This window comes from Maylandia zebra, linkage group LG8, assembly GCF_041146795.1.
Source record: "Maylandia zebra isolate NMK-2024a linkage group LG8, Mzebra_GT3a, whole genome shotgun sequence".
Classification (NCBI taxonomy): Eukaryota; Metazoa; Chordata; class Actinopteri; order Cichliformes; family Cichlidae; genus Maylandia; species Maylandia zebra.
Window position 1 is genome coordinate 31,013,037 of NC_135174.1, and position 18,545 is coordinate 31,031,581.

The 18,545-nt window shown below is 39.1% G+C and overlaps 1 protein-coding gene across 1 annotated transcript in view; it reads right to left on the reverse strand.

The window, feature by feature from the left end:
• The window catches only part of LOC143419926 (unconventional myosin-Id-like), a 62,555-nt gene extending 48,013 nt beyond the window's left edge, over positions 1-14,542 (reverse strand). The window contains exons 1-2 of the mRNA XM_076887816.1: positions 14,339-14,542; positions 784-1,007 (exon numbers count right to left, since the gene is read on the reverse strand). Coding sequence (XP_076743931.1) covers positions 784-1,007; positions 14,339-14,539 — 425 coding nt within the window. The 5' untranslated portion in view covers positions 14,540-14,542. The remainder of the gene's footprint in view (positions 1-783; positions 1,008-14,338) is intronic.
• Positions 14,543-18,545: the final 4,003 nt, after the last annotated feature.

Below are 18,545 nucleotides of genomic sequence, written 5' to 3' on the forward strand. Positions count from 1 at the left end.
TTAAAAACATTTTGTTTGAATAAGGTTCAGCTTCTGTTTCTGTTCTGAACGTATAATACAACAACAGTTGGTCATCATTAAAAGCTGATATTTGCTTCTACAAGTTTAACAGTTCATTTACTCTTTTAAACTTTAATTTCGTCCTGTGGTTTGTTTCTTTTCACAGAGAAAACAAAGAAAGCAAACTTAAAGTGAACCATAAGCCTTATAAGAATGTTCTGTCTGCCTGTTGGCTAGATGTGTTCGGGGCAGGAGCAACAAAAGTCAATACAGGAAGAAGGTGCTGTATTCAGAAATAGTGGATAACAAGGAGAATTTACTCCTAACATTCATATTTGTTTATGGTGAGAATGTGATCCCACCTCGATCTGCCACATGGACGCTGCAAGTCTGAGCTAAAGATCTCTCAATAGCCACGTATGCTTTGAATTCTGGGAGTACACAAACTCTAAAATAAATGTTAGGTGTGCAGATTAAACAAACTGTACCAACTAGCTATAAAATTAACCAAGCCCTCACCTATATCCTCTACTTATAAACCCAGCCCTAGACACATTTGGCCAACAAGCAGGTTAAATGCTCTCACATGGTTTACAAAGATGGATTCTGGTTTGCTTGTAGTTTTTTCTTTGCGAAAACAAAACAACAGGGAAAAGTTACAACTCTGCAGTCTAATCAATTATTCCAGACTAGCATAAACCAATTATAGGAGTAGAAACACACTTACATACATGATGGGCCTGTTTAAAAATCTATCTCGGCAGATGTTTTCTTGTGGAGTACCTGCTATGGATGCTCTTGAGCGCCTCTTCAAACCTGCGCAGAACCTTGGGGGGCGTGGGCCACTTCACGTGCCTGCCATGATCCTTCATGGATCGCACGTTTTTGAAGCGACGGTTGACCTCACGGATGTAAGACTTGACCTTGTAGCGTCGGTAGGCCTGCAGGATGGTGAGGGCAGCTCGCATGCGTCTGTACCGCATTCTGGCTATAGTTCCTCTCCACACCTGAAGACAAGGGTTCACATAAAGAATACATAGATATAATTTTATTGCAATTACAGTACAGATCTCCACATAGAAAGTACTTTTAAATGCTTTATGGCAATCCTCACTCTGGGTTTTATGGCTTATTATTGCCTCTCTTTCTGCTCATAATGCAAAATGATATTTTGATAACTTTGCAAGGAAACTCCATCATTTGGGATGACAGGCCAAGTCTGCCTTTCATAGAAAATCCAATCCATCTCTATAGTGAGCTAATAAAAACCTTCACATCGGATTTAAAACTACATACTGTATGTTACAAACATAGTCTGGCTGAAACTGCTGTAAAAATGAAGGAATTCTTCACAGTAGTGTAACAGTGGGCTGTTTTTATGGCTGAGTGGTGTGGATTCCTGTGTTTGGCTGAGAACAGTGTAAAGGTTTAACTAGCAATGGGCCAGACACTCCAGCATCGATTAACCAGTTGTAGCCAGAGCTTATCTGCAGAGTACTAGTTAAAATGTTCAATACAGCAGCATTTTTGTAACCATGGTTTAAAGGAGCAATGGAATAGGGACAAAATGAACTTCTACATAAACAAGAACCTGAATTCAGGATGCGTGGCTGTAGCTGCACATTTTAAAGTGATAAACTGTTTATGGAGACTACGGCGCAAACACTGAAATTACTCTGCATTACCAACCACACTTTAAGCCACACCTTTTCACACTGTTTTTCGAATATGTAAACTAAACCAACAAATGTAAAGTAATACTGTGATGTATTTTGATTTATTTCTGTATAGTGTGAGTGCAATCCCAAAAGTAAGGTTTCCAAAGCGGTGGGGATGTAGAGAAACTGTTCATACGGCTGTTCGTCACACTGTTGTGATTGGTGCTTCCTCCACTCTCAAACAAGCATGCTCGGCTTCACTTGGATGCTTGTTTGGGCTTGGCAGACGTTGAAAATGGAGCTCCCGTTTTCAAGGGCGAAATGTGCGCAGTTATTCGATTTTTGAACGCAAAAGGCGTTAAACTGTTTTGTAAGTGGTGTAGAGAGTTTACAGCAGTACGAAGAGGTAAAAGATGAGGTTCAACGCTTCCTGAAGGACATGGCGGCGAGCTGGTACGACATGGGCATTGTAAAACTGGAACAGCGCCTACAAATATGCATCAACTGACATGATGATCATGTAGAAAAAGAAATAATTCAACCTTTAAAATGATGTAAATATTATAGAAAATAAACAGTTTTTGCATTTCTAAAAAAAAATAGGAGATCTTACTTTTGGGATTGCCCTCATATATCCAGGTTCCTCCAGGTTTTTCCTAAATGACTTTTTACTGACTGTATACTGGTTATATATTTAAAATAAACTAAAACAAACAAACAAACCTATGACTGACAGTAGTGTATATACTCTATACTCTGTCAAATGACAAATCAAACTGAACTATACTTTAAATCAGCATTGGTTTTCTTATAGTGTAGTACTACACAGTACAAAGAGACTCAGACAGCAGTGATGTTGCTTCACCAGAACCACAGGAACAAAACATTTTTAAATTGTGGAGCAGAAACAAGCAATTGTGTCAAAAATGTACCTGAAACCAATATTAATAATTTAATAACAATAAAGTAAAATGAAAAACAAGCAGGGAACTGTCAGAAAGAATAAGGAAAATAGCCCCCCCGCCTTTTCGTTCAGCAGACCTGCAGTTTCACTGCAGTTACTTTAAACCCTCCTGTATCAGAGACCACATCAGGGATCCTGCTGTACCCTCAGACAAACACTGACACGCGTTATCAATAATTTAAAACACTGTCCAAAGCTTCAACTTCGAATGACCTAAAATGGCCTTCATGTGAAGAAACAACTTCCAACATTTTGCCCTTTTATGGACTGCAGCAGGTTGCCTAGCTCATGAATCCATGATAAAAATGAACCGTAAACACGTGCAACCCACTGCACTTAAATATGAATCATGAGGTCTTCATAGCAGCATTAAATTCACTTAAATACCGCTATAGTAGCTAATATATAAGCACATATTTCAAAGTGTCAAGCACCATGTTTTTAAATTAATAATTTTGTTGTGACTCACCATTACAACTCATTAAATCTCTCATTTGTTATACATTTCTTACTGCAATGTTTAAACAGCCTTTATTCAGTCTAAAGAAGCTAAAATAAGGACCTGCCTGTAACCAAACATAGACTGAGTGGCTATTAGACACTCGAGAACATGAATAATAGATGTAAGTGGGGCCCCAGAGAACCATAACTCTAAACTCGGCCTCACTAAAATCGCCACCATATGTCTTCCTTTCGCTGTATTCCCTCCCTCTTATAGACACATACACAGGCATGCATGAAGCCTCTCAGTTTATTCCAGATTTAAGTGGCTACATTGTGTCTAAATAATCTTTCATCGCCAGTAATCCAGTGTCACAGACCTACAAATTTAAGGCAACACTGCAGACTGCACTGGAGGCTCTCTAGCAGATATCATCTGAGTGTAATGCGCAGTAATCATAGATATCATGAATATTTAATGGATTCAAAGTGTGGGGGAGGCCGGTGGCAAAGAAAAGGATTTGTTGCATTTGCATATTAAAACTGTGGAGGTGGTAGTTTTCACCTGATGAGACTAACAAATGCCAGAGAGGAAGATAAGTCATGCACTGCTGGACTGCAGCAGAATAATTAACCGCACCAGCTGAAAATTGTTTTATATCTAGTGAAACATTTTCACTTTTTAACTAAAGCATGTAGAGAATGGTCTAGCTTAGAGTGCTGACTTAACCACGTCATTACTTACAAAGTGGAAAGAGGGTAGTTATGAGCAGAAGCTGAATCACATTTGGATCAATGAGGGAAAGCTAGCATGTTATGTAATGACCACAGTGGCTTGATCACACTCTCTTTGTTTAAAAAAAAGGAGGGTTTAATTAGTATTTTTAATCCTCCAAAGTTTATGCAGTTGTACATTATGCCCATTAAGCTGAGATCAGCCGTAGTTAGCTAGAAAAAACGGAATAATCAGCTCCCCAGATGAACATACATCATGTACAGTAACAAGTATACTGAGCTGGTTCCTGTCCACAGTAGATCTGATTCTTTATATGGCTGTGTTAATTATTACAGTGTAGCTTTGATAAATGCCATGCCCCATATCAAAGCTATTCTTAGTCCAAACTATTGTGATGCAAAGTTTGTAGGTTTTATGTATCTGCTGTTGAAATTCAAATTTCCATCCACAGATGTCGTTAAAGAGAAACACAACATCGTCTTAAAGCTGCAAAACTGGATTACTTTTCCAAAACAGCTCAAGAAAATTTATCCAAAAAGGGGGGGGGGGGGGGGAATAGCAGTCTTTATCTTTTGACACTTGTGTTACATAAACGTCAAACGATAAGAGCAAACAGTTTTCCTCTAATGCTGTGTCATTTTACGGCTTAAAACCGTATCCTCTGTTTTCTCCATGCTGCACTGTCTTTAATACATAATGCATGAGAGTGAGAAAAGGAGGGCAGCTACATAGTCATCACTAATCGACCCCTGAGAGGACTCGCCCACAAGCTCGGGGTGACGGTGGTGGGAGGAATGAATGGGCTTCAGCGACGGCGGCTTCCTCGCGTCTCTGTGAATGAGGTTAACAGTTGCTTTCGTCTGAATTCTGAAGGGGCTCAGAGTGTTACGGTGAATTAGGCAAAGTTTCAGGAGTGGGCACTGGGTCAGACATTACTGTCAAAACGTCCCTGGTGTGAATGCAAACCAAACTATGTGCATTTAAATCAGAATTACCACCTGACGACAATATCTTACCCTCTTTATATAATGTTTATTTCTTCACCAACAAGAGGCTAGAAAACGGCTTTTCATGTTGAAACTCATTTTTCATGGATGTCAGGATTGGCTCATTTCCACTTCAGTTGTGTGCTGCTTTTTGACTATTGCAAAGATTTAATTTGAACAAAAGCAATTATTAATTCATTTACAACTTTTGTTAGAACTACATTTGCTTGTACTGGTTTGTCTTTATGTGAGATGAGGTTTGCCTTGTCGTGCATAGCAAAACTGAAAAATAAATACTGAATAGCTACACAGTATCCTCCGCTGTAATTATGTTTAGACTTTATAATAGCAGTCAACAGCTTAAAACATCATCTTTATATTCTTTGTTTACTGTCATCTGTAGCTGCTGTATGGCAAGACTTCTTATTTATGTTGTAATCTATTAGTGCATGATTATAATTACAGTTCAACATTATATTAAATACTAATTCACTCTAGATAACATTAGTCAAGAGAATTCTGTTGTTACCATCTGCAATAATTCATTTATTGCATTATGGCTCTGTTCCAGGACCATCGACCTAGTCTATGGAAAGGGGCAATGAGGGATTTATGGTGCCATGGGTTTGCAACCTACATAGATGTTTGTGTGCAGTTGGCTGAAATGTGTGTCGAAACAGGAAAGGAAAGAGTGCACAGTTCACCATGTAGAAGGAAGAGCTTAGTCAGACCTGTAAGTGGAGACTTAACATCGTTTTTAACACTTTAGCTCTTTGTATAAAACTTAGATTTTCTCTGCAGCTAGCTGGAGCAACAGTAGCACATGAGTAGCTCACAGACAGACTGTTTATTTGGTCTACTAAACTGTCACCCTGGTGACAGAAAACAGCCACAACCACCTTCAAAGCCATGCATAGGCTCTCCACACGCCTTATTTAAGCCCCAAGGTTGTGAAAACAACAGAAGTGGGCCATTACTGTCGCTATTCTCCTCCACCTCTTGAGTTGTGTAACCTGTGTCACTAGAGCCACAACCAGATTAAAGGCATGAGTGTATGATTGTGTTGTTTCTTTAACCTCCATTTTAATGATCTATCAAATCAGATGCTCACTGATAAAAGGAGATGTTAGAACAGTTTAAAAAGATGAGACTTTCTAAATGACCAGTGCAGTTGGTATACTGAGCTCTTAAGGCGGACAGCATGAAAAGGATCATATGCAGGTGGGTTGTAAAGTGGCTTGCAGATTAAATGGCGACTCTGGGCAGACTAAATGTTGTGTGCAGTGCAAGATTTTCCAGTTGTATGTGTTGAAGGAGTACACTCAGTATGTTTTTCCCCCATTTTATTTCTTTTTATGCACACCAAAGCCAAAGTAGATCCATGCTCTGATGAATTAAATTCACTGTGTGTTAATATTTACAAGGAGACTTCTATAGCATTATATTTATTTATTTTTTTCCCCTTCTATATAACAGCTGCTTCTTGAATATGCTACTTTATATGTTTCGATTATGTTTGTCTCATTCTCTGGATGTTTTATGAACCTGTTTTTAGAACTGCTAAATCTTTGTTTTTAAAAAAAAGAAAGAAATACACAACAGACCTCATTCATTACAGTGTGATGTGCTCTTCCTGCTGCTTCCCTTTCTGTCTTGTCTATGTCACATTGTGATATCTGACACCCCACACAGTCCCGGCCCATATGTGCTCACATCATACACTAAGTAACAAAGCAAAAGGTGGCCAAATTAGAGCTTCGGTGTAAGCCGAGTTGAGATGTTGCCTGCCTCATATCCACATGGTGCACAGGCCTACGCCAGATCAACAGCTGTGTTTATCTAAGCTACAAGTCACTAATTACATTGTAAAATACTGGGGTTGGAGGTGAAAGGCAAAGCAAGAGAAATAAAATGTAATAACTAACCAAGAATCAGACAAAAGGCATTACCATCTCCTCACTGGGGCCTCATTAAAGTGCATGGCAGGTAAACAGATCTGAAAGTTACGATGAGGCCATCTAGCTACCTGTACATGCACAAACACACCCCCTAAACACATTTTCTGCCCCTTAAACAGTGTAGCAGGCTGGCTGCAATGATTGTGGCAGTCTGATGAAGATGACACTCTGGGGATTGTGGATAAATCAGGCCAATAACAAGGCCCCTGACGGTCTGCCCCCTTACTCTCCCGGCCAATAAAGCCATCTGATCATCCTTTCCAAGGCTCTGCTTTCACCACGCTTTGGAGGTTTGGATTTACGAGCTCATCAAAGCCAGATTGGGGATCTTTGGTTGCAACAAAGTGGGACAGAAAGCTGGGGTTTTATTTGAGGGGTTGACTTTATGGAAATGAAGGCTGAGTAAAAGCATTTACAAATCACATGTGCAAGGGCGACCGGTGAGAGCAGGAAGGCTGCTGTTGAAATGTTTAGTAGAACACAGACAGGGCACATTATTAGCTGGCAATACTGAATGTCTTTAATCTGAAAGTATTCTGTAGTGCCAATAAAAGGCCTATTAACGGAATTGGACTGCAGCGTTGGCAATCTAAAAGGTCTAATTCAAAGCAGGAAAAAAAACAACCATTCCTCTTGTTGTCACCTAAACACAAAGCGTGACAAAATTCCGACATGGAAAGACAGATAGGCCGGTGCGCCACACTTCACTGCACTGACGAATGCCTGAGTTTCCACATCCTCCGGGGATATTGAGCTGGTTTTCCAGTGACATGCTCGATACGCATGTTGGGTTGGAGGGGGAGGGGTGAAATCAAGAGTGTGTGACAGAATTTAGTGAAGCTTCAAACATGCACTGTCCAGAGGCTGTCACGGGAAAACATTAGGCTGAAGCTCAGGTCAGCAGCAATTATCATAAATCAATAGAGTGCTCGAGTGAGCAGCTCACTGCTCAGTAAAGATCAACGGCACAATCCAGACACCGATTCCTCATTCTTTCAATCCAGAACATGCTGTCATTTTAAATTTTACCTCTGGCTAATGTACACTAATGATGTGAAACAAATGTTTTCAAACTCAGTTTAAACATTACAATCTCACTGAGAGAGACAGGACTGAAGAGTACATTGAATATCTCTGCAAAGCTGATGCATCATTCAGATGGACTGGAGGATTATTGCCAACGGACAGCAGTATGAGCTCAAAGGAACACACAATAAAACCAGCTAATTGATTCATTTACTGAAACCACAAGGTGCTCAAAGCTAATCTACAGAGCATTAATGCAGATCTCATACAAATGAAAATTTTATCAAATTTCTAACCGACAATGGAACCAAAAAACAAAAAAGAAATATCAAAATATATTCACACTTTCTGACTCTCCTGATTTTCTGAACTATCCAAAACTTTTACATTTACTTCAAAAATAGTCCAGAAATCTTATGTTTTTCTTTCACGTTTTATTTTTAGTAGTGGAAGGTTTGACATCTTTTGTCTTATCCAGTATGTAACATTTAGCCTATTCAGTAGTTTGTTTTTCACCCAAACAATGTCATTTGTGTTGAAACTGAAGATCATTAACATCAGTTCTCTGTTAATTATAACAATTAAATTCAATCAAAACAAAAATTAAAAAAAATAACAACCTCGAGACACTTTATAAGGTAAAGACCCTACAATAATAGAAGGAAAACCACAACAATCAGAGAACCCCTATGGGTGAGCAATTTGCGTCAGTGGGAAGGAAAAACTTCCTTTTAACAGGAATAAACCTCTGGCAGCATTAGGCTCGGGGAGTGGTAGCCATCTGCCACGACCGGATGGGGATAAGGGCAGGAAGACAGGATAAAGACACGCTGTAAAAGAGAGCCAGAAATTAATAAAAACTAATAATTCAGACTGGTGTATAAACACAGGGTGTGAAAAGACGGGAAGAAGAAATACTCAGTGCATCATGGGACGCCTCCAGTCGCCTAGACCTATTGCAGTGTAAGGTCTGTGTAAGTGAAGGTCTCCTGATCCAGCCCTAACCACAACTATAAGTATAATTGTGTCCTTCTGGTTAAAAACAATTCAAACCAGCTTTTGGTCTAGCTGAAGTTTTTCACTTTATGGAGGTGATCTCAGTCTGCTTCCAAACCAACTCTAAACCACCAAGTGGTTTGTTTATGTTAAGAATGTGATCCCGCCTTGATTCGACAAAGTGTACACGACAAGTCTGAGCTAAGCACCTTTCCGTGGCCACATATGCTTTGCATTCTGGGATGCAGCAGACTCCCATAGGAGTGCAGATCTCCCAGATAAATAATAAATGGCAGGAGTAAATTTTCCATTGTATACACTAGTCCAGAACACAGCACCTATCTATGCAGACATTAAGCATGTGGTTTGTATTGTATTTTGCACAACTCTGTTGCTTGTGAAGCTCGCACACAAGAATTTCACTCACATGTGCTGTACCAATGTACCTGCACATGTGATGTGACAATAAAAGTGATTTGATTTGATTTGATTTGTAGGCAGGGACACATTTTGGTTTGCTTTAACTTTTTCCCTGAGAAAAGAAACCGAATCACAGGAAAAAGCTACAAATTTACAAATTTGCCAACTGATTTGGACCACATTAAACTATAGTGTGAAGAACCCTTTAGCGTGTTAGTCTGAGACACACATGCACTATTTCAAACCTGTTTCCTGGGTGACTAAATATGTACAACAACCAATTATTAATAATCATGAAAAAAAATCAAAGTATCCCTGTGTTTCTTTCAAGTTCTCGTGGCAGGATATAAATGAAAACAGTCCATACTGCACCTTTAATTGGCAGTTATTTTGAAATTCGATCACTTTCAATCTCTGAAAATGTGATTTTGTGTTTGATTTGTTCAGATACTTGTGTCAGATTTTCCCTCATTAGCCTCTTAAATTCTTTCCACTATCAAGGACCTGTGGTTTGTAATTTGCCATGTTTTAAAGGCGACAACGACAACAAGGCTACAGGGTGGCCATGTCTGTTGCATCTCTAATTTATAACATTTTCAATTTCATTCAATGATGGGCGTAGCTGCGGGAAGTTTATTGTTTTTTTTTTGTTGATGAGTGAGTATAGGGGTGGGATTTAATAAGTTTTCTTCGTCCCACTCCTTTTTCAGGCAAGTTTTGTTTTTTGTTTTGTGTATTTTATGTTCAATATAGGTATTTGTTGTGCCTGAAAATGAATAAATAAATGAATGAATGAATGAATGAATGAATTCAAGTGAAATTAAATTAGTGAGAATTAGTGAGGATACAGCCAAGTGGAAAATGAATCTGCCTGTGAGCCACACTTCAGTTGCCATGGAGAAAGTTTTCACATTATCCAAAAGCATTGTGGGCTGTAAGATATTTATAGGCTACAATCAATCTCACAGCCTTGAATTTTATCCATTTATTTTTTAAATCTGGCATTTCTTTAAAAGTCAGCTTCATAGTTTAAGGAGGTTTAAAGATCAGAAACTTAGGTACTAAATAATGAATAACATGGAAGTTTGAGAATATGATATACTACAATATAAAATAAAGACTTTTTTGCCATATAACCAGTGTCATATAAAAAAAGACACATGAAGAGTTTCATCATTACAGGTTTCTCTGAGAACAAAGGAGGCACATTTCTTTCAAACCCAGCGGTGGGATTGTTACAAAAAAGTTAAACTTTCCTTTGATCAGTTACAGACAGCTGCACTGAGTTTTGTGGAGGTGATAGCTTTCGATGATAACTAAAACACTTTGCAGGTTCAGATAGGATCAAAGGATTACAGATCATGTAGCTGCTGATGTCTAGAAGAAGACAGATCAGTTCTGGGCAGTTAAACAGAGAGGAGGCAGTGTTAGCCTTGCACTAAGTAGCCCACTATTCACAAGAGGGCTATAAAGGAGGGCTCTCCATGTCAGAGTCTTCCCCAAAAAGACTTAAATTATTGCTGCACTTCTTATTGCCTGAAGACACGACTCACCCAACGGGAAACGGTACAAAATAATAAAATAAAGCTCTTTATCCTTTAAAGATATTTTCATTTAGCTCCTGCCCAGACAAGCCCCCTGTGGCTGCGCTGTTAAAGCTGACTGCCAAAGACATAACGCTCGCCACGTCTGATAAACCCACTGCTATGGAGAGTATGTAAAGCTTTGGAAAGCAATTAAGGCGGAAGCTCAGAATACACGAGAGGGGGGTGTCTCTTTTCTCGTCATTGTCCCTGCTCTGACAAACGCTGACAGGTACTGTGATGTGGATGGCTGAGCTTGAATTTATGAAATATTCATTTTAACAGAGTGAAGGTGGGGGTGGCCTATGTATAATTTATAACATCTGTATTTATGTTGAGATGTCATGTGCTTTTTTTTTGGGAATCTTCATGCTTTCATTTCTCAAAGTGGTAAAAATCAGATTGCTTTCAATGTGGCAGGCTTCAGTGTTGTCAGTGCAGGACTGCACAGACATGGATGCAGAGCAATCACTGGTATTGCGCTCAGTAGCACAACACAAGCAGGAAGATGAGGCGAGTGTGAGCACGTGAATACAGGGGCTGAAGGGTAGAGGATTAAATGAAGCAGTAGAGGACTTCTTGCCCCTCCCCCTGCACCAGTCCATTCCTCTAGCTACACCAGGTTTATTGTACATTATGGTAATTTAAAGGAATAAAGCAACAGCACAGACACAGAAAATACAATGATCTCCCGATTCCGACCAGCAGCATCGGCACTATGAGCGGCCACTCAACCTGTGTTTAGGAGACTGTGCAGATTCACAGATTGTAGGGGGATTTTTTTGTTGTTTGATGGAGCAAACTGAGTGGTTTTATAATAAATCCACAGAGCAAACGGAGAAACAAGAAGTGTGTCTGAGCCGCAGTCATACAATGACAGCCCTGGCACTGTGGTCTCGACTGGCATAAGGCAGTCTGGTGTGCCAGGTGCTGATAAGGGGATTGCTTGGCACAGCAGATCATACTCCGTCTGGGATGTTTGTTTGAGTAACAGCGTGGTACATACAGGAGTCAATTCTGCTGTCACACCACTATTTGATTTTGTGTGTCACTGCATGCATATCGCATGAGCGAATGGGCATGCGACTGTGTGTTAAGCGCAAACTGCACGCCTAGCTTTAATGCTGACAGAGGGCAAGATTAAATACCCCTCTTCCACCTCAGCAATGCTGTGATGTTTGCTTAGGTGGGGAAGCTTCAAATCCTCTGGGCTTTCCCTTCATTATCAAAGCCTGCTTATCCTGTGAGATACAAGATAAGATTCTCCTGAGGGAGCGGTTGAGCCAACACCCGTCCTGCGAGCTTGTGGGAAAAGCCTGCAAAGGGTCAAACGGATCGATAAGGTCAGCCAATCAATCCTGTACAAAAGTTAATATGGCTTGGATAACCCTTTCATGTCTGAGAGGTTGGAGAGAATGTTTGAGAAAGGTAGGGATGAAAGCAACATGGTGCAAAGGAATCTGCCCACGCGAAGGTAATGTAATGACAGGCTGGGAAAAAGCGCGTGAGTGCCAATCACATGACTCCAAATGTAGGCTATAGTCTGTAAGATGTGTGTAGAGTGTGTACACACTGCACGCCCACAAACTGCTGACAGACTGACAGTATTGCCGTTTGGCTGTCAATCAAAAGAAGCATTTTGAAGCATCCGGGCGATTTGCATTTCGTGTCCTCAATTTGATACGCAGAAAGAGCCACAGTCCACATTCTCAGACTCATGTCTTTATCTATCAAAGTAAATGAAAAAAATAACAAGTTGTACTCTGCACGCTAAGCCGACACGTGTCAGCGAATGCGACGTAATCACAACAAGACACTGACATTCTCGCCTGAAGGAGGTGTCATCAAACCGCTGACGCATGAATGCAGAGAAACACACACCAGCAATCAATATTCATAACAGATCATTTGCAGCATATATAGCTGGAAGAAAAAGCAATAAATACTGATTTCATGTGTTTCTTTTGTCCCATCAACAGTCTAAAATCTGAAGTTATTTAACTGTAATTGTACAAACCAGAGAAAAGGCGTCGCATTTGAGAAGCTGGAACATGCATTTGGCGTTAGCTTGACAAATGACAAATTATTGCTGTTAATCAACAATATATTAGTCAACTAATTGATACAGCAGCAGGAGGCAAAGCTTGCAGGCGAGCCAAAACAGGAAGCGCAGAAAAGAAATGAAAATAAAAATAAATAAATAAACAATTGGTTCAGTTTTTTTCATTTCAGTTCACTTTTCATTTCAATGTTTAAATGTGTGACACGGAAGAAGGTAAACATACAAAAGAATCCAAATCACTTGATCAAGAAATATTGAAGAACAGTTAACTCATTCTTGCTATGTGTTTACGTCTCCCAGTATCAGATGCTTGATCCACAGACTGTATAAAAAATGAACACAACCTTTTAGCATTTGAAAAGTCAAGTGAAATCAATGCACAGTGCTTTAAATGTGCATTCTTTTTCATGACCAGCAGTGAGTCACATGAGTCCATATGAGGTTATAGTCTCAACTGACTATACGATAAAGATGGGTAGCTTTGGGGCGTGACTACCTGCTCCTTTGATGCCTGGTTTATAAAAACAAAGATGGCGATGGCTAAAACGCTGACCATGAGCCCTCAATATGGCTACTTGCATCGTTCATGTACAGTCTGAATTATTCCCAATATGTAAGGAAAGTCTAAGCTTAGTCCAAGCCAATCTTAACATCTAGCTGAACAATCTAGGTACAACTAATTCACTTCATATTTACAGTCCACTGACACCTGCAGAGACCTCACAGTTAAAGCAGGTGTGATTAACTTCAAAGCCTGCAAAGCAAAAACATCAAAGACATGGCTCAATTACATGAGGACACATCTGCATTATGGTGGTGCTTTTAATTTAACACAAAGAACATCTCTGTTATTGCCCCAAAACCCAGACTCACCTTTAATTCTAAATTAGAGATCTACTTATCTTATCTGGTAACTGTGCGAGAGTTGCGTGGGTGAAAACTCAGACAAAAAAGAGAAGCGGCAGAAAGATATTCACCCTAAGAGATAGAGAATAATGCTAATAGTACAAGATTATATCAGGTCCAAAAATACCTCGGCGCTTGTATAACTTGGAGTACAGGCTGAGCTTTTCTAGTCTCACAGGTTATTCATATGCAGAACAAAAGCTGGTGAATATCAATGAGAGCACGACTTGGGTCTGGAAACAAGAAGAACCTCATGATCTTGTTTCAAGGGCCGTAATCAGATAATAGCTGTTGATGACTGGAAATCGGAGGTATTTACAATAACAGATGTTTGCAATTAGGAACCCTTTTGCTGTCAATGAATACCATAAAAGGATATTTTTTTTGCATGAATTCAGGACAAGTTTTAGAGGATGTAAAAGGACGACTAAAAGAGAAGGAAAATATAAAATCAGTGACAACAGGGGGGCTTTTCATTAGTTTGGCAGCACTAAATCACCAATAAATTTCCCATGATATCAGTGTAATACTGACACATCTGATTTACATTTCAAGCTGACATATCTGATTCATCATCTACTGAGATTCAGTCAGACTCTTACTTTCTGGAGGAAGAGGACGATTCTCTGAACCATTTCAGCTCGCTGCTCCTCCAGGCTGAAGAGCGTCCGCGGCGTGCGGATGAAGACCTTTGTTTTGCCGTAGGCCACGTCGTGGTCGAACCCACAGCCCTGCAAGAGCCTCTTGACTGCATCTTTGTCTGATGGCAAGTCGTGGTTTGGCCAGGTAAACTCGGAGATCATCTTATATCTGGAGGAAGGACAAAGTGTTTGCATGAAGAAATGTGCACTGTGTGTCAGCAGATTTATGACTTTAAATTTAGATCATTGTGGGAGGAATTAAATAGGATCTGGATAATTCTATATATATATTTCACTTTGCTGAGGACTTCTTTCTGTCCTAATGAATCTCCCATCAGCCCCAGCTGTACATTGCATTTGTTTACGATGCCAATATGTCAAATCAAGATGGTACTTTATACCTGCTAAACATCAACATATTAGCAATGCTATAGTTAAATTCAGAGAACATTTTCTAGATATATTTTCAGCATCAGATTACATAGATATAACAAGTCCTGGGTTCAAAAACAAACAGTTAAACTCCTTCTAATCTTCTCTATACTTCTTCATCGACACTCTCAAAGCAAACGTCGCATCATCATCTTCTATTACTTCCTATTTAATTGCAGACTTTAGGGGTGGTTGCCGGAGTTCAGGATGCCATCACTGCTGCCAGATCAAATCAACAGTTTTCAAAACTTTGCCACGTAACAGCTGCGATCTGAGTCATTTCACAGCTGGTAAGGCTGTGATATAATGCCATCACCGAGGAGGACTGGAGTAATGGAGTTGGATGCCTTGTTAGCATGTTATGCAAAAGTCTCATTATTTAATCCTCAATCCAGCAGGATTTCTAGGAGGGCAGTGGGTGAATGTGACAGCTGGGGAATAAGGGTGAGGCACAAGTATGTGTACTATTTTGGAGTGTTAGTTAATACACTGTACACTGTGTAAGTATGGGATTGATCGCATTATGTTCCATTAGAACAAAACAATCTTACAATTATTATATCTTCTATCAGCAGTGATCAGTTCCCAATAAGTGATATTTGACTTGTATTTTTAATTAAAAAAAGAACGTGAAGCTTAAAATGTCAGAGGACGAGTGCTATCGGAGGACTCTAAGAATCCACATCTGTCCTGTAACAGTCTTTAAAGTTTAACCCTGAGCTTTTGTTCTGCTTTGGCCTCATTACAGAAATGTAATGAGGCCAAAGCAGAACATTCTTATGAACGCTGCTGCGTGCAAGACTTTAAACTGTCGAGATTATGGATCTCTTTGATTGCAGATTTGTATTATTAATTTAGCATCCAGTGAAATGTTAATATGCCCATTGTTAATATGTTGATAAGTTCTAAGACCCCAAGTAATGTCTCTGGATATCTCTTTTGTGTTGAAACACAAACAGATTAAAAGAACAGCACACATGAAAAGCCAGAATCAGCTGGTTTTGCAGCCTGTTGTCAAAAACTAGCTCTAGATATAAAACAGGCAAATTTAGCAGATGTCTTGGTCAACGGGTGAAAGAAATGCACTATACATCACTACTTGCAGTACATGCATACGTCATACTGTTGTATACAGCCTATACTACCCGCCTGTCACAGGATAGTTAACAGCAGCGCAGAGTCAACAGAACAAACAAGAACTAAACAAGCTCTTGTGAGTTACCCAAGTCCCACTGGGGGCATCACGATGGACTGCACCAATAAAACAATGCACTGCAGCACCGTGACAGTCAGACACAGGTAATGCACAGAGAATCCAATTACATTTAAAAATAAAGACCCCTGCCTTGCAGACTAAATGGTGTCCCTCTGAAACTCCCCAGGTGTCTGTGTCATGTTAAAATAACCACAGAGAACAAAATATACTTGAAGGATAAAAAGTAAAGGTATGCAGGATCCTTAATTTACTGTTATTGGATGATTATTATTAGTGGAAGCAGCAAGTCTATGTCAGAATCAGCTAAGGTGATTTTCTATTCTGTCTGGTTTTATTACTATGTGCATATTAGTATTGTCAACCAGGTGTGTTTTTAAAGTGCTATATAAATAAATAGATGATGATGATGATGATGATGATGATGATGATATTCTGCCTTACATGTAGCAGTAGGTAATAAGTTTCTTAAAGCTCTGTTTGAATGCACTAAACGTACTGGAATGTACTAAGTCTTTAAATTCAATCTTTTAACTTTTATTATTTATAATAGTTATGGTAACATTATGTTTTTTTTTCTTGCTAATAACTTTTGTTTCATGTTTCATGATCAAAAAAGTGTTTTAATGAACGATTTTCAACTTGGTCAAATATGTTAGATTTCTTGACTAAATTCCTGTATTGATTTAAGCCTCAGAGGCCAGTTATTGCACCTCCAGTTGCAAGCAATTTAGAACTAATTAGAATGTAAACAGGTTTGCAACATGTCGAAGCTTTTGCCTATGAATAAACCATGAGTTTTTAACACAGGTCACTGACTAGTACTTGCTGTTTGTTTGTTATTGTGCCACATTAAAACTGGGTAATTCTTCAACAAATTAAGATGCCCTATCAGCATCCCTCTTCAGTAATTATAATCAAATGTGGGTGTTTTAGAATTGCTTTTAATCAAAAGGACAAAACATTACGCTAAATTACTGTTTAAAAAAAGAAGACACTGGAGGGATTATTTTGGAATAGCTGCTAGAGATGCAGCTGATTAGTTGATTGGATGCTGATTAGGTTACACAACACAATATTTACACCCCACAGTCAAGACTTTTTCTGCAATATCCTTGATGCCTGATCGACGCACAGCTTCAGGGGTTCAATAACATTTTAATAATAGTGTTTCAGGTGAGGGAAGCTCAGTCTCTTATTGCACAAACATTTTAAAGCTAATCTGAGAAGAAAATGTTTTAAAAAAAATGAATCATGCACCACAAACCTTCAATCTACCATACTTTCATCTAGCATGAAAAATACATCAAACTATGATTTATAATTGTGGTCATTTTTCTCAATGGTCTTGCTTAATTGACTGAACCAAATTAATTTACTGCTCACTGAGGAAAAAAAACTTCAACGTGCAATTAGATCAGGACCACTTGATCTTTAATTAAATGATTTGGTCTGTTGTTGTTCTAATGCGTTGTTGACATGTGCTGCTGTTAGAAAGCAAGATTTGCTGCATTCACACTCAGCCCCTTGGGGACTAAAAGAATTAGGAATCCAACCAGTTTTAGATTTGTAAAAAAAATAAATATGCGGAGCTACCCGCTGTGGCGAACCCTTGTGAATAAATGAGTAATTGAAAGTAGGTTATTTTTCTTCTACTTGGACAATACTCATGCTTCAAAGGCCTAAAATTTATATTCATGTGTGTGTTTATTTTGAAATATTGTATTAAATTTGTCACATTTGATTGTTTTCTTATGGATGTTGTGTAAATGTGCAACACACGCTTGGAAATACTGCGATGGTTTTGATTCCTTCTTATGCATACAAGTTGTAAACCATCTGGGATGCAGTGTTGGTAAGGTTAAGTGTTTCCCAGCACTGAATATTTGATGTCCCGTGGACATGGTCAGGACGGATGATTGAGTGGTGCTCTCCCTCTCCAACCGCCTGCAATATTGCAAAGAGTCAACCATCTGCATGTAGGAATGTCTGCTCAAACTGACCCCAGCATTTTGGCTATGTGAAAAAATTTCTGTATGTTACAGAAACGGTTCACAGAAATGTGTTTATGAGGACATTTAGGGCAAAGAAATAGGCTCCAAATTCATGCAGCTGCTCATTTTACACCAACAACTGTCACTTTAAAGAAGACTGTGGAGTCTTAAAAGTAGCCTCGGCCTCAGCTTTCAAAGGGGGTGAGGAAATGACAGAGTCTGTAAATACGTAACATCATGTTTACTCTGCCATGATAATACCCCAGGACACTCTCACGAAAGAGTCTAAATCTTAAGAGTTTGACTTCTGGGTGAATATTCATATGTGTGGGTGACACAGATTTATATGACTATTTTGTAGCTCATATTCAGGTAAATCTGATCTATTTAATACTTTTACAAGCCATAAATGTCAAAATATTGTTAAATTCAACTTCTCACATGCAAGAAATTGCTGCTTTTTTTCCACACCGTTTGTATGGGCTAGTGTGATAGATAAAAAACAGTAAAAAATGGCACCTAACATTTT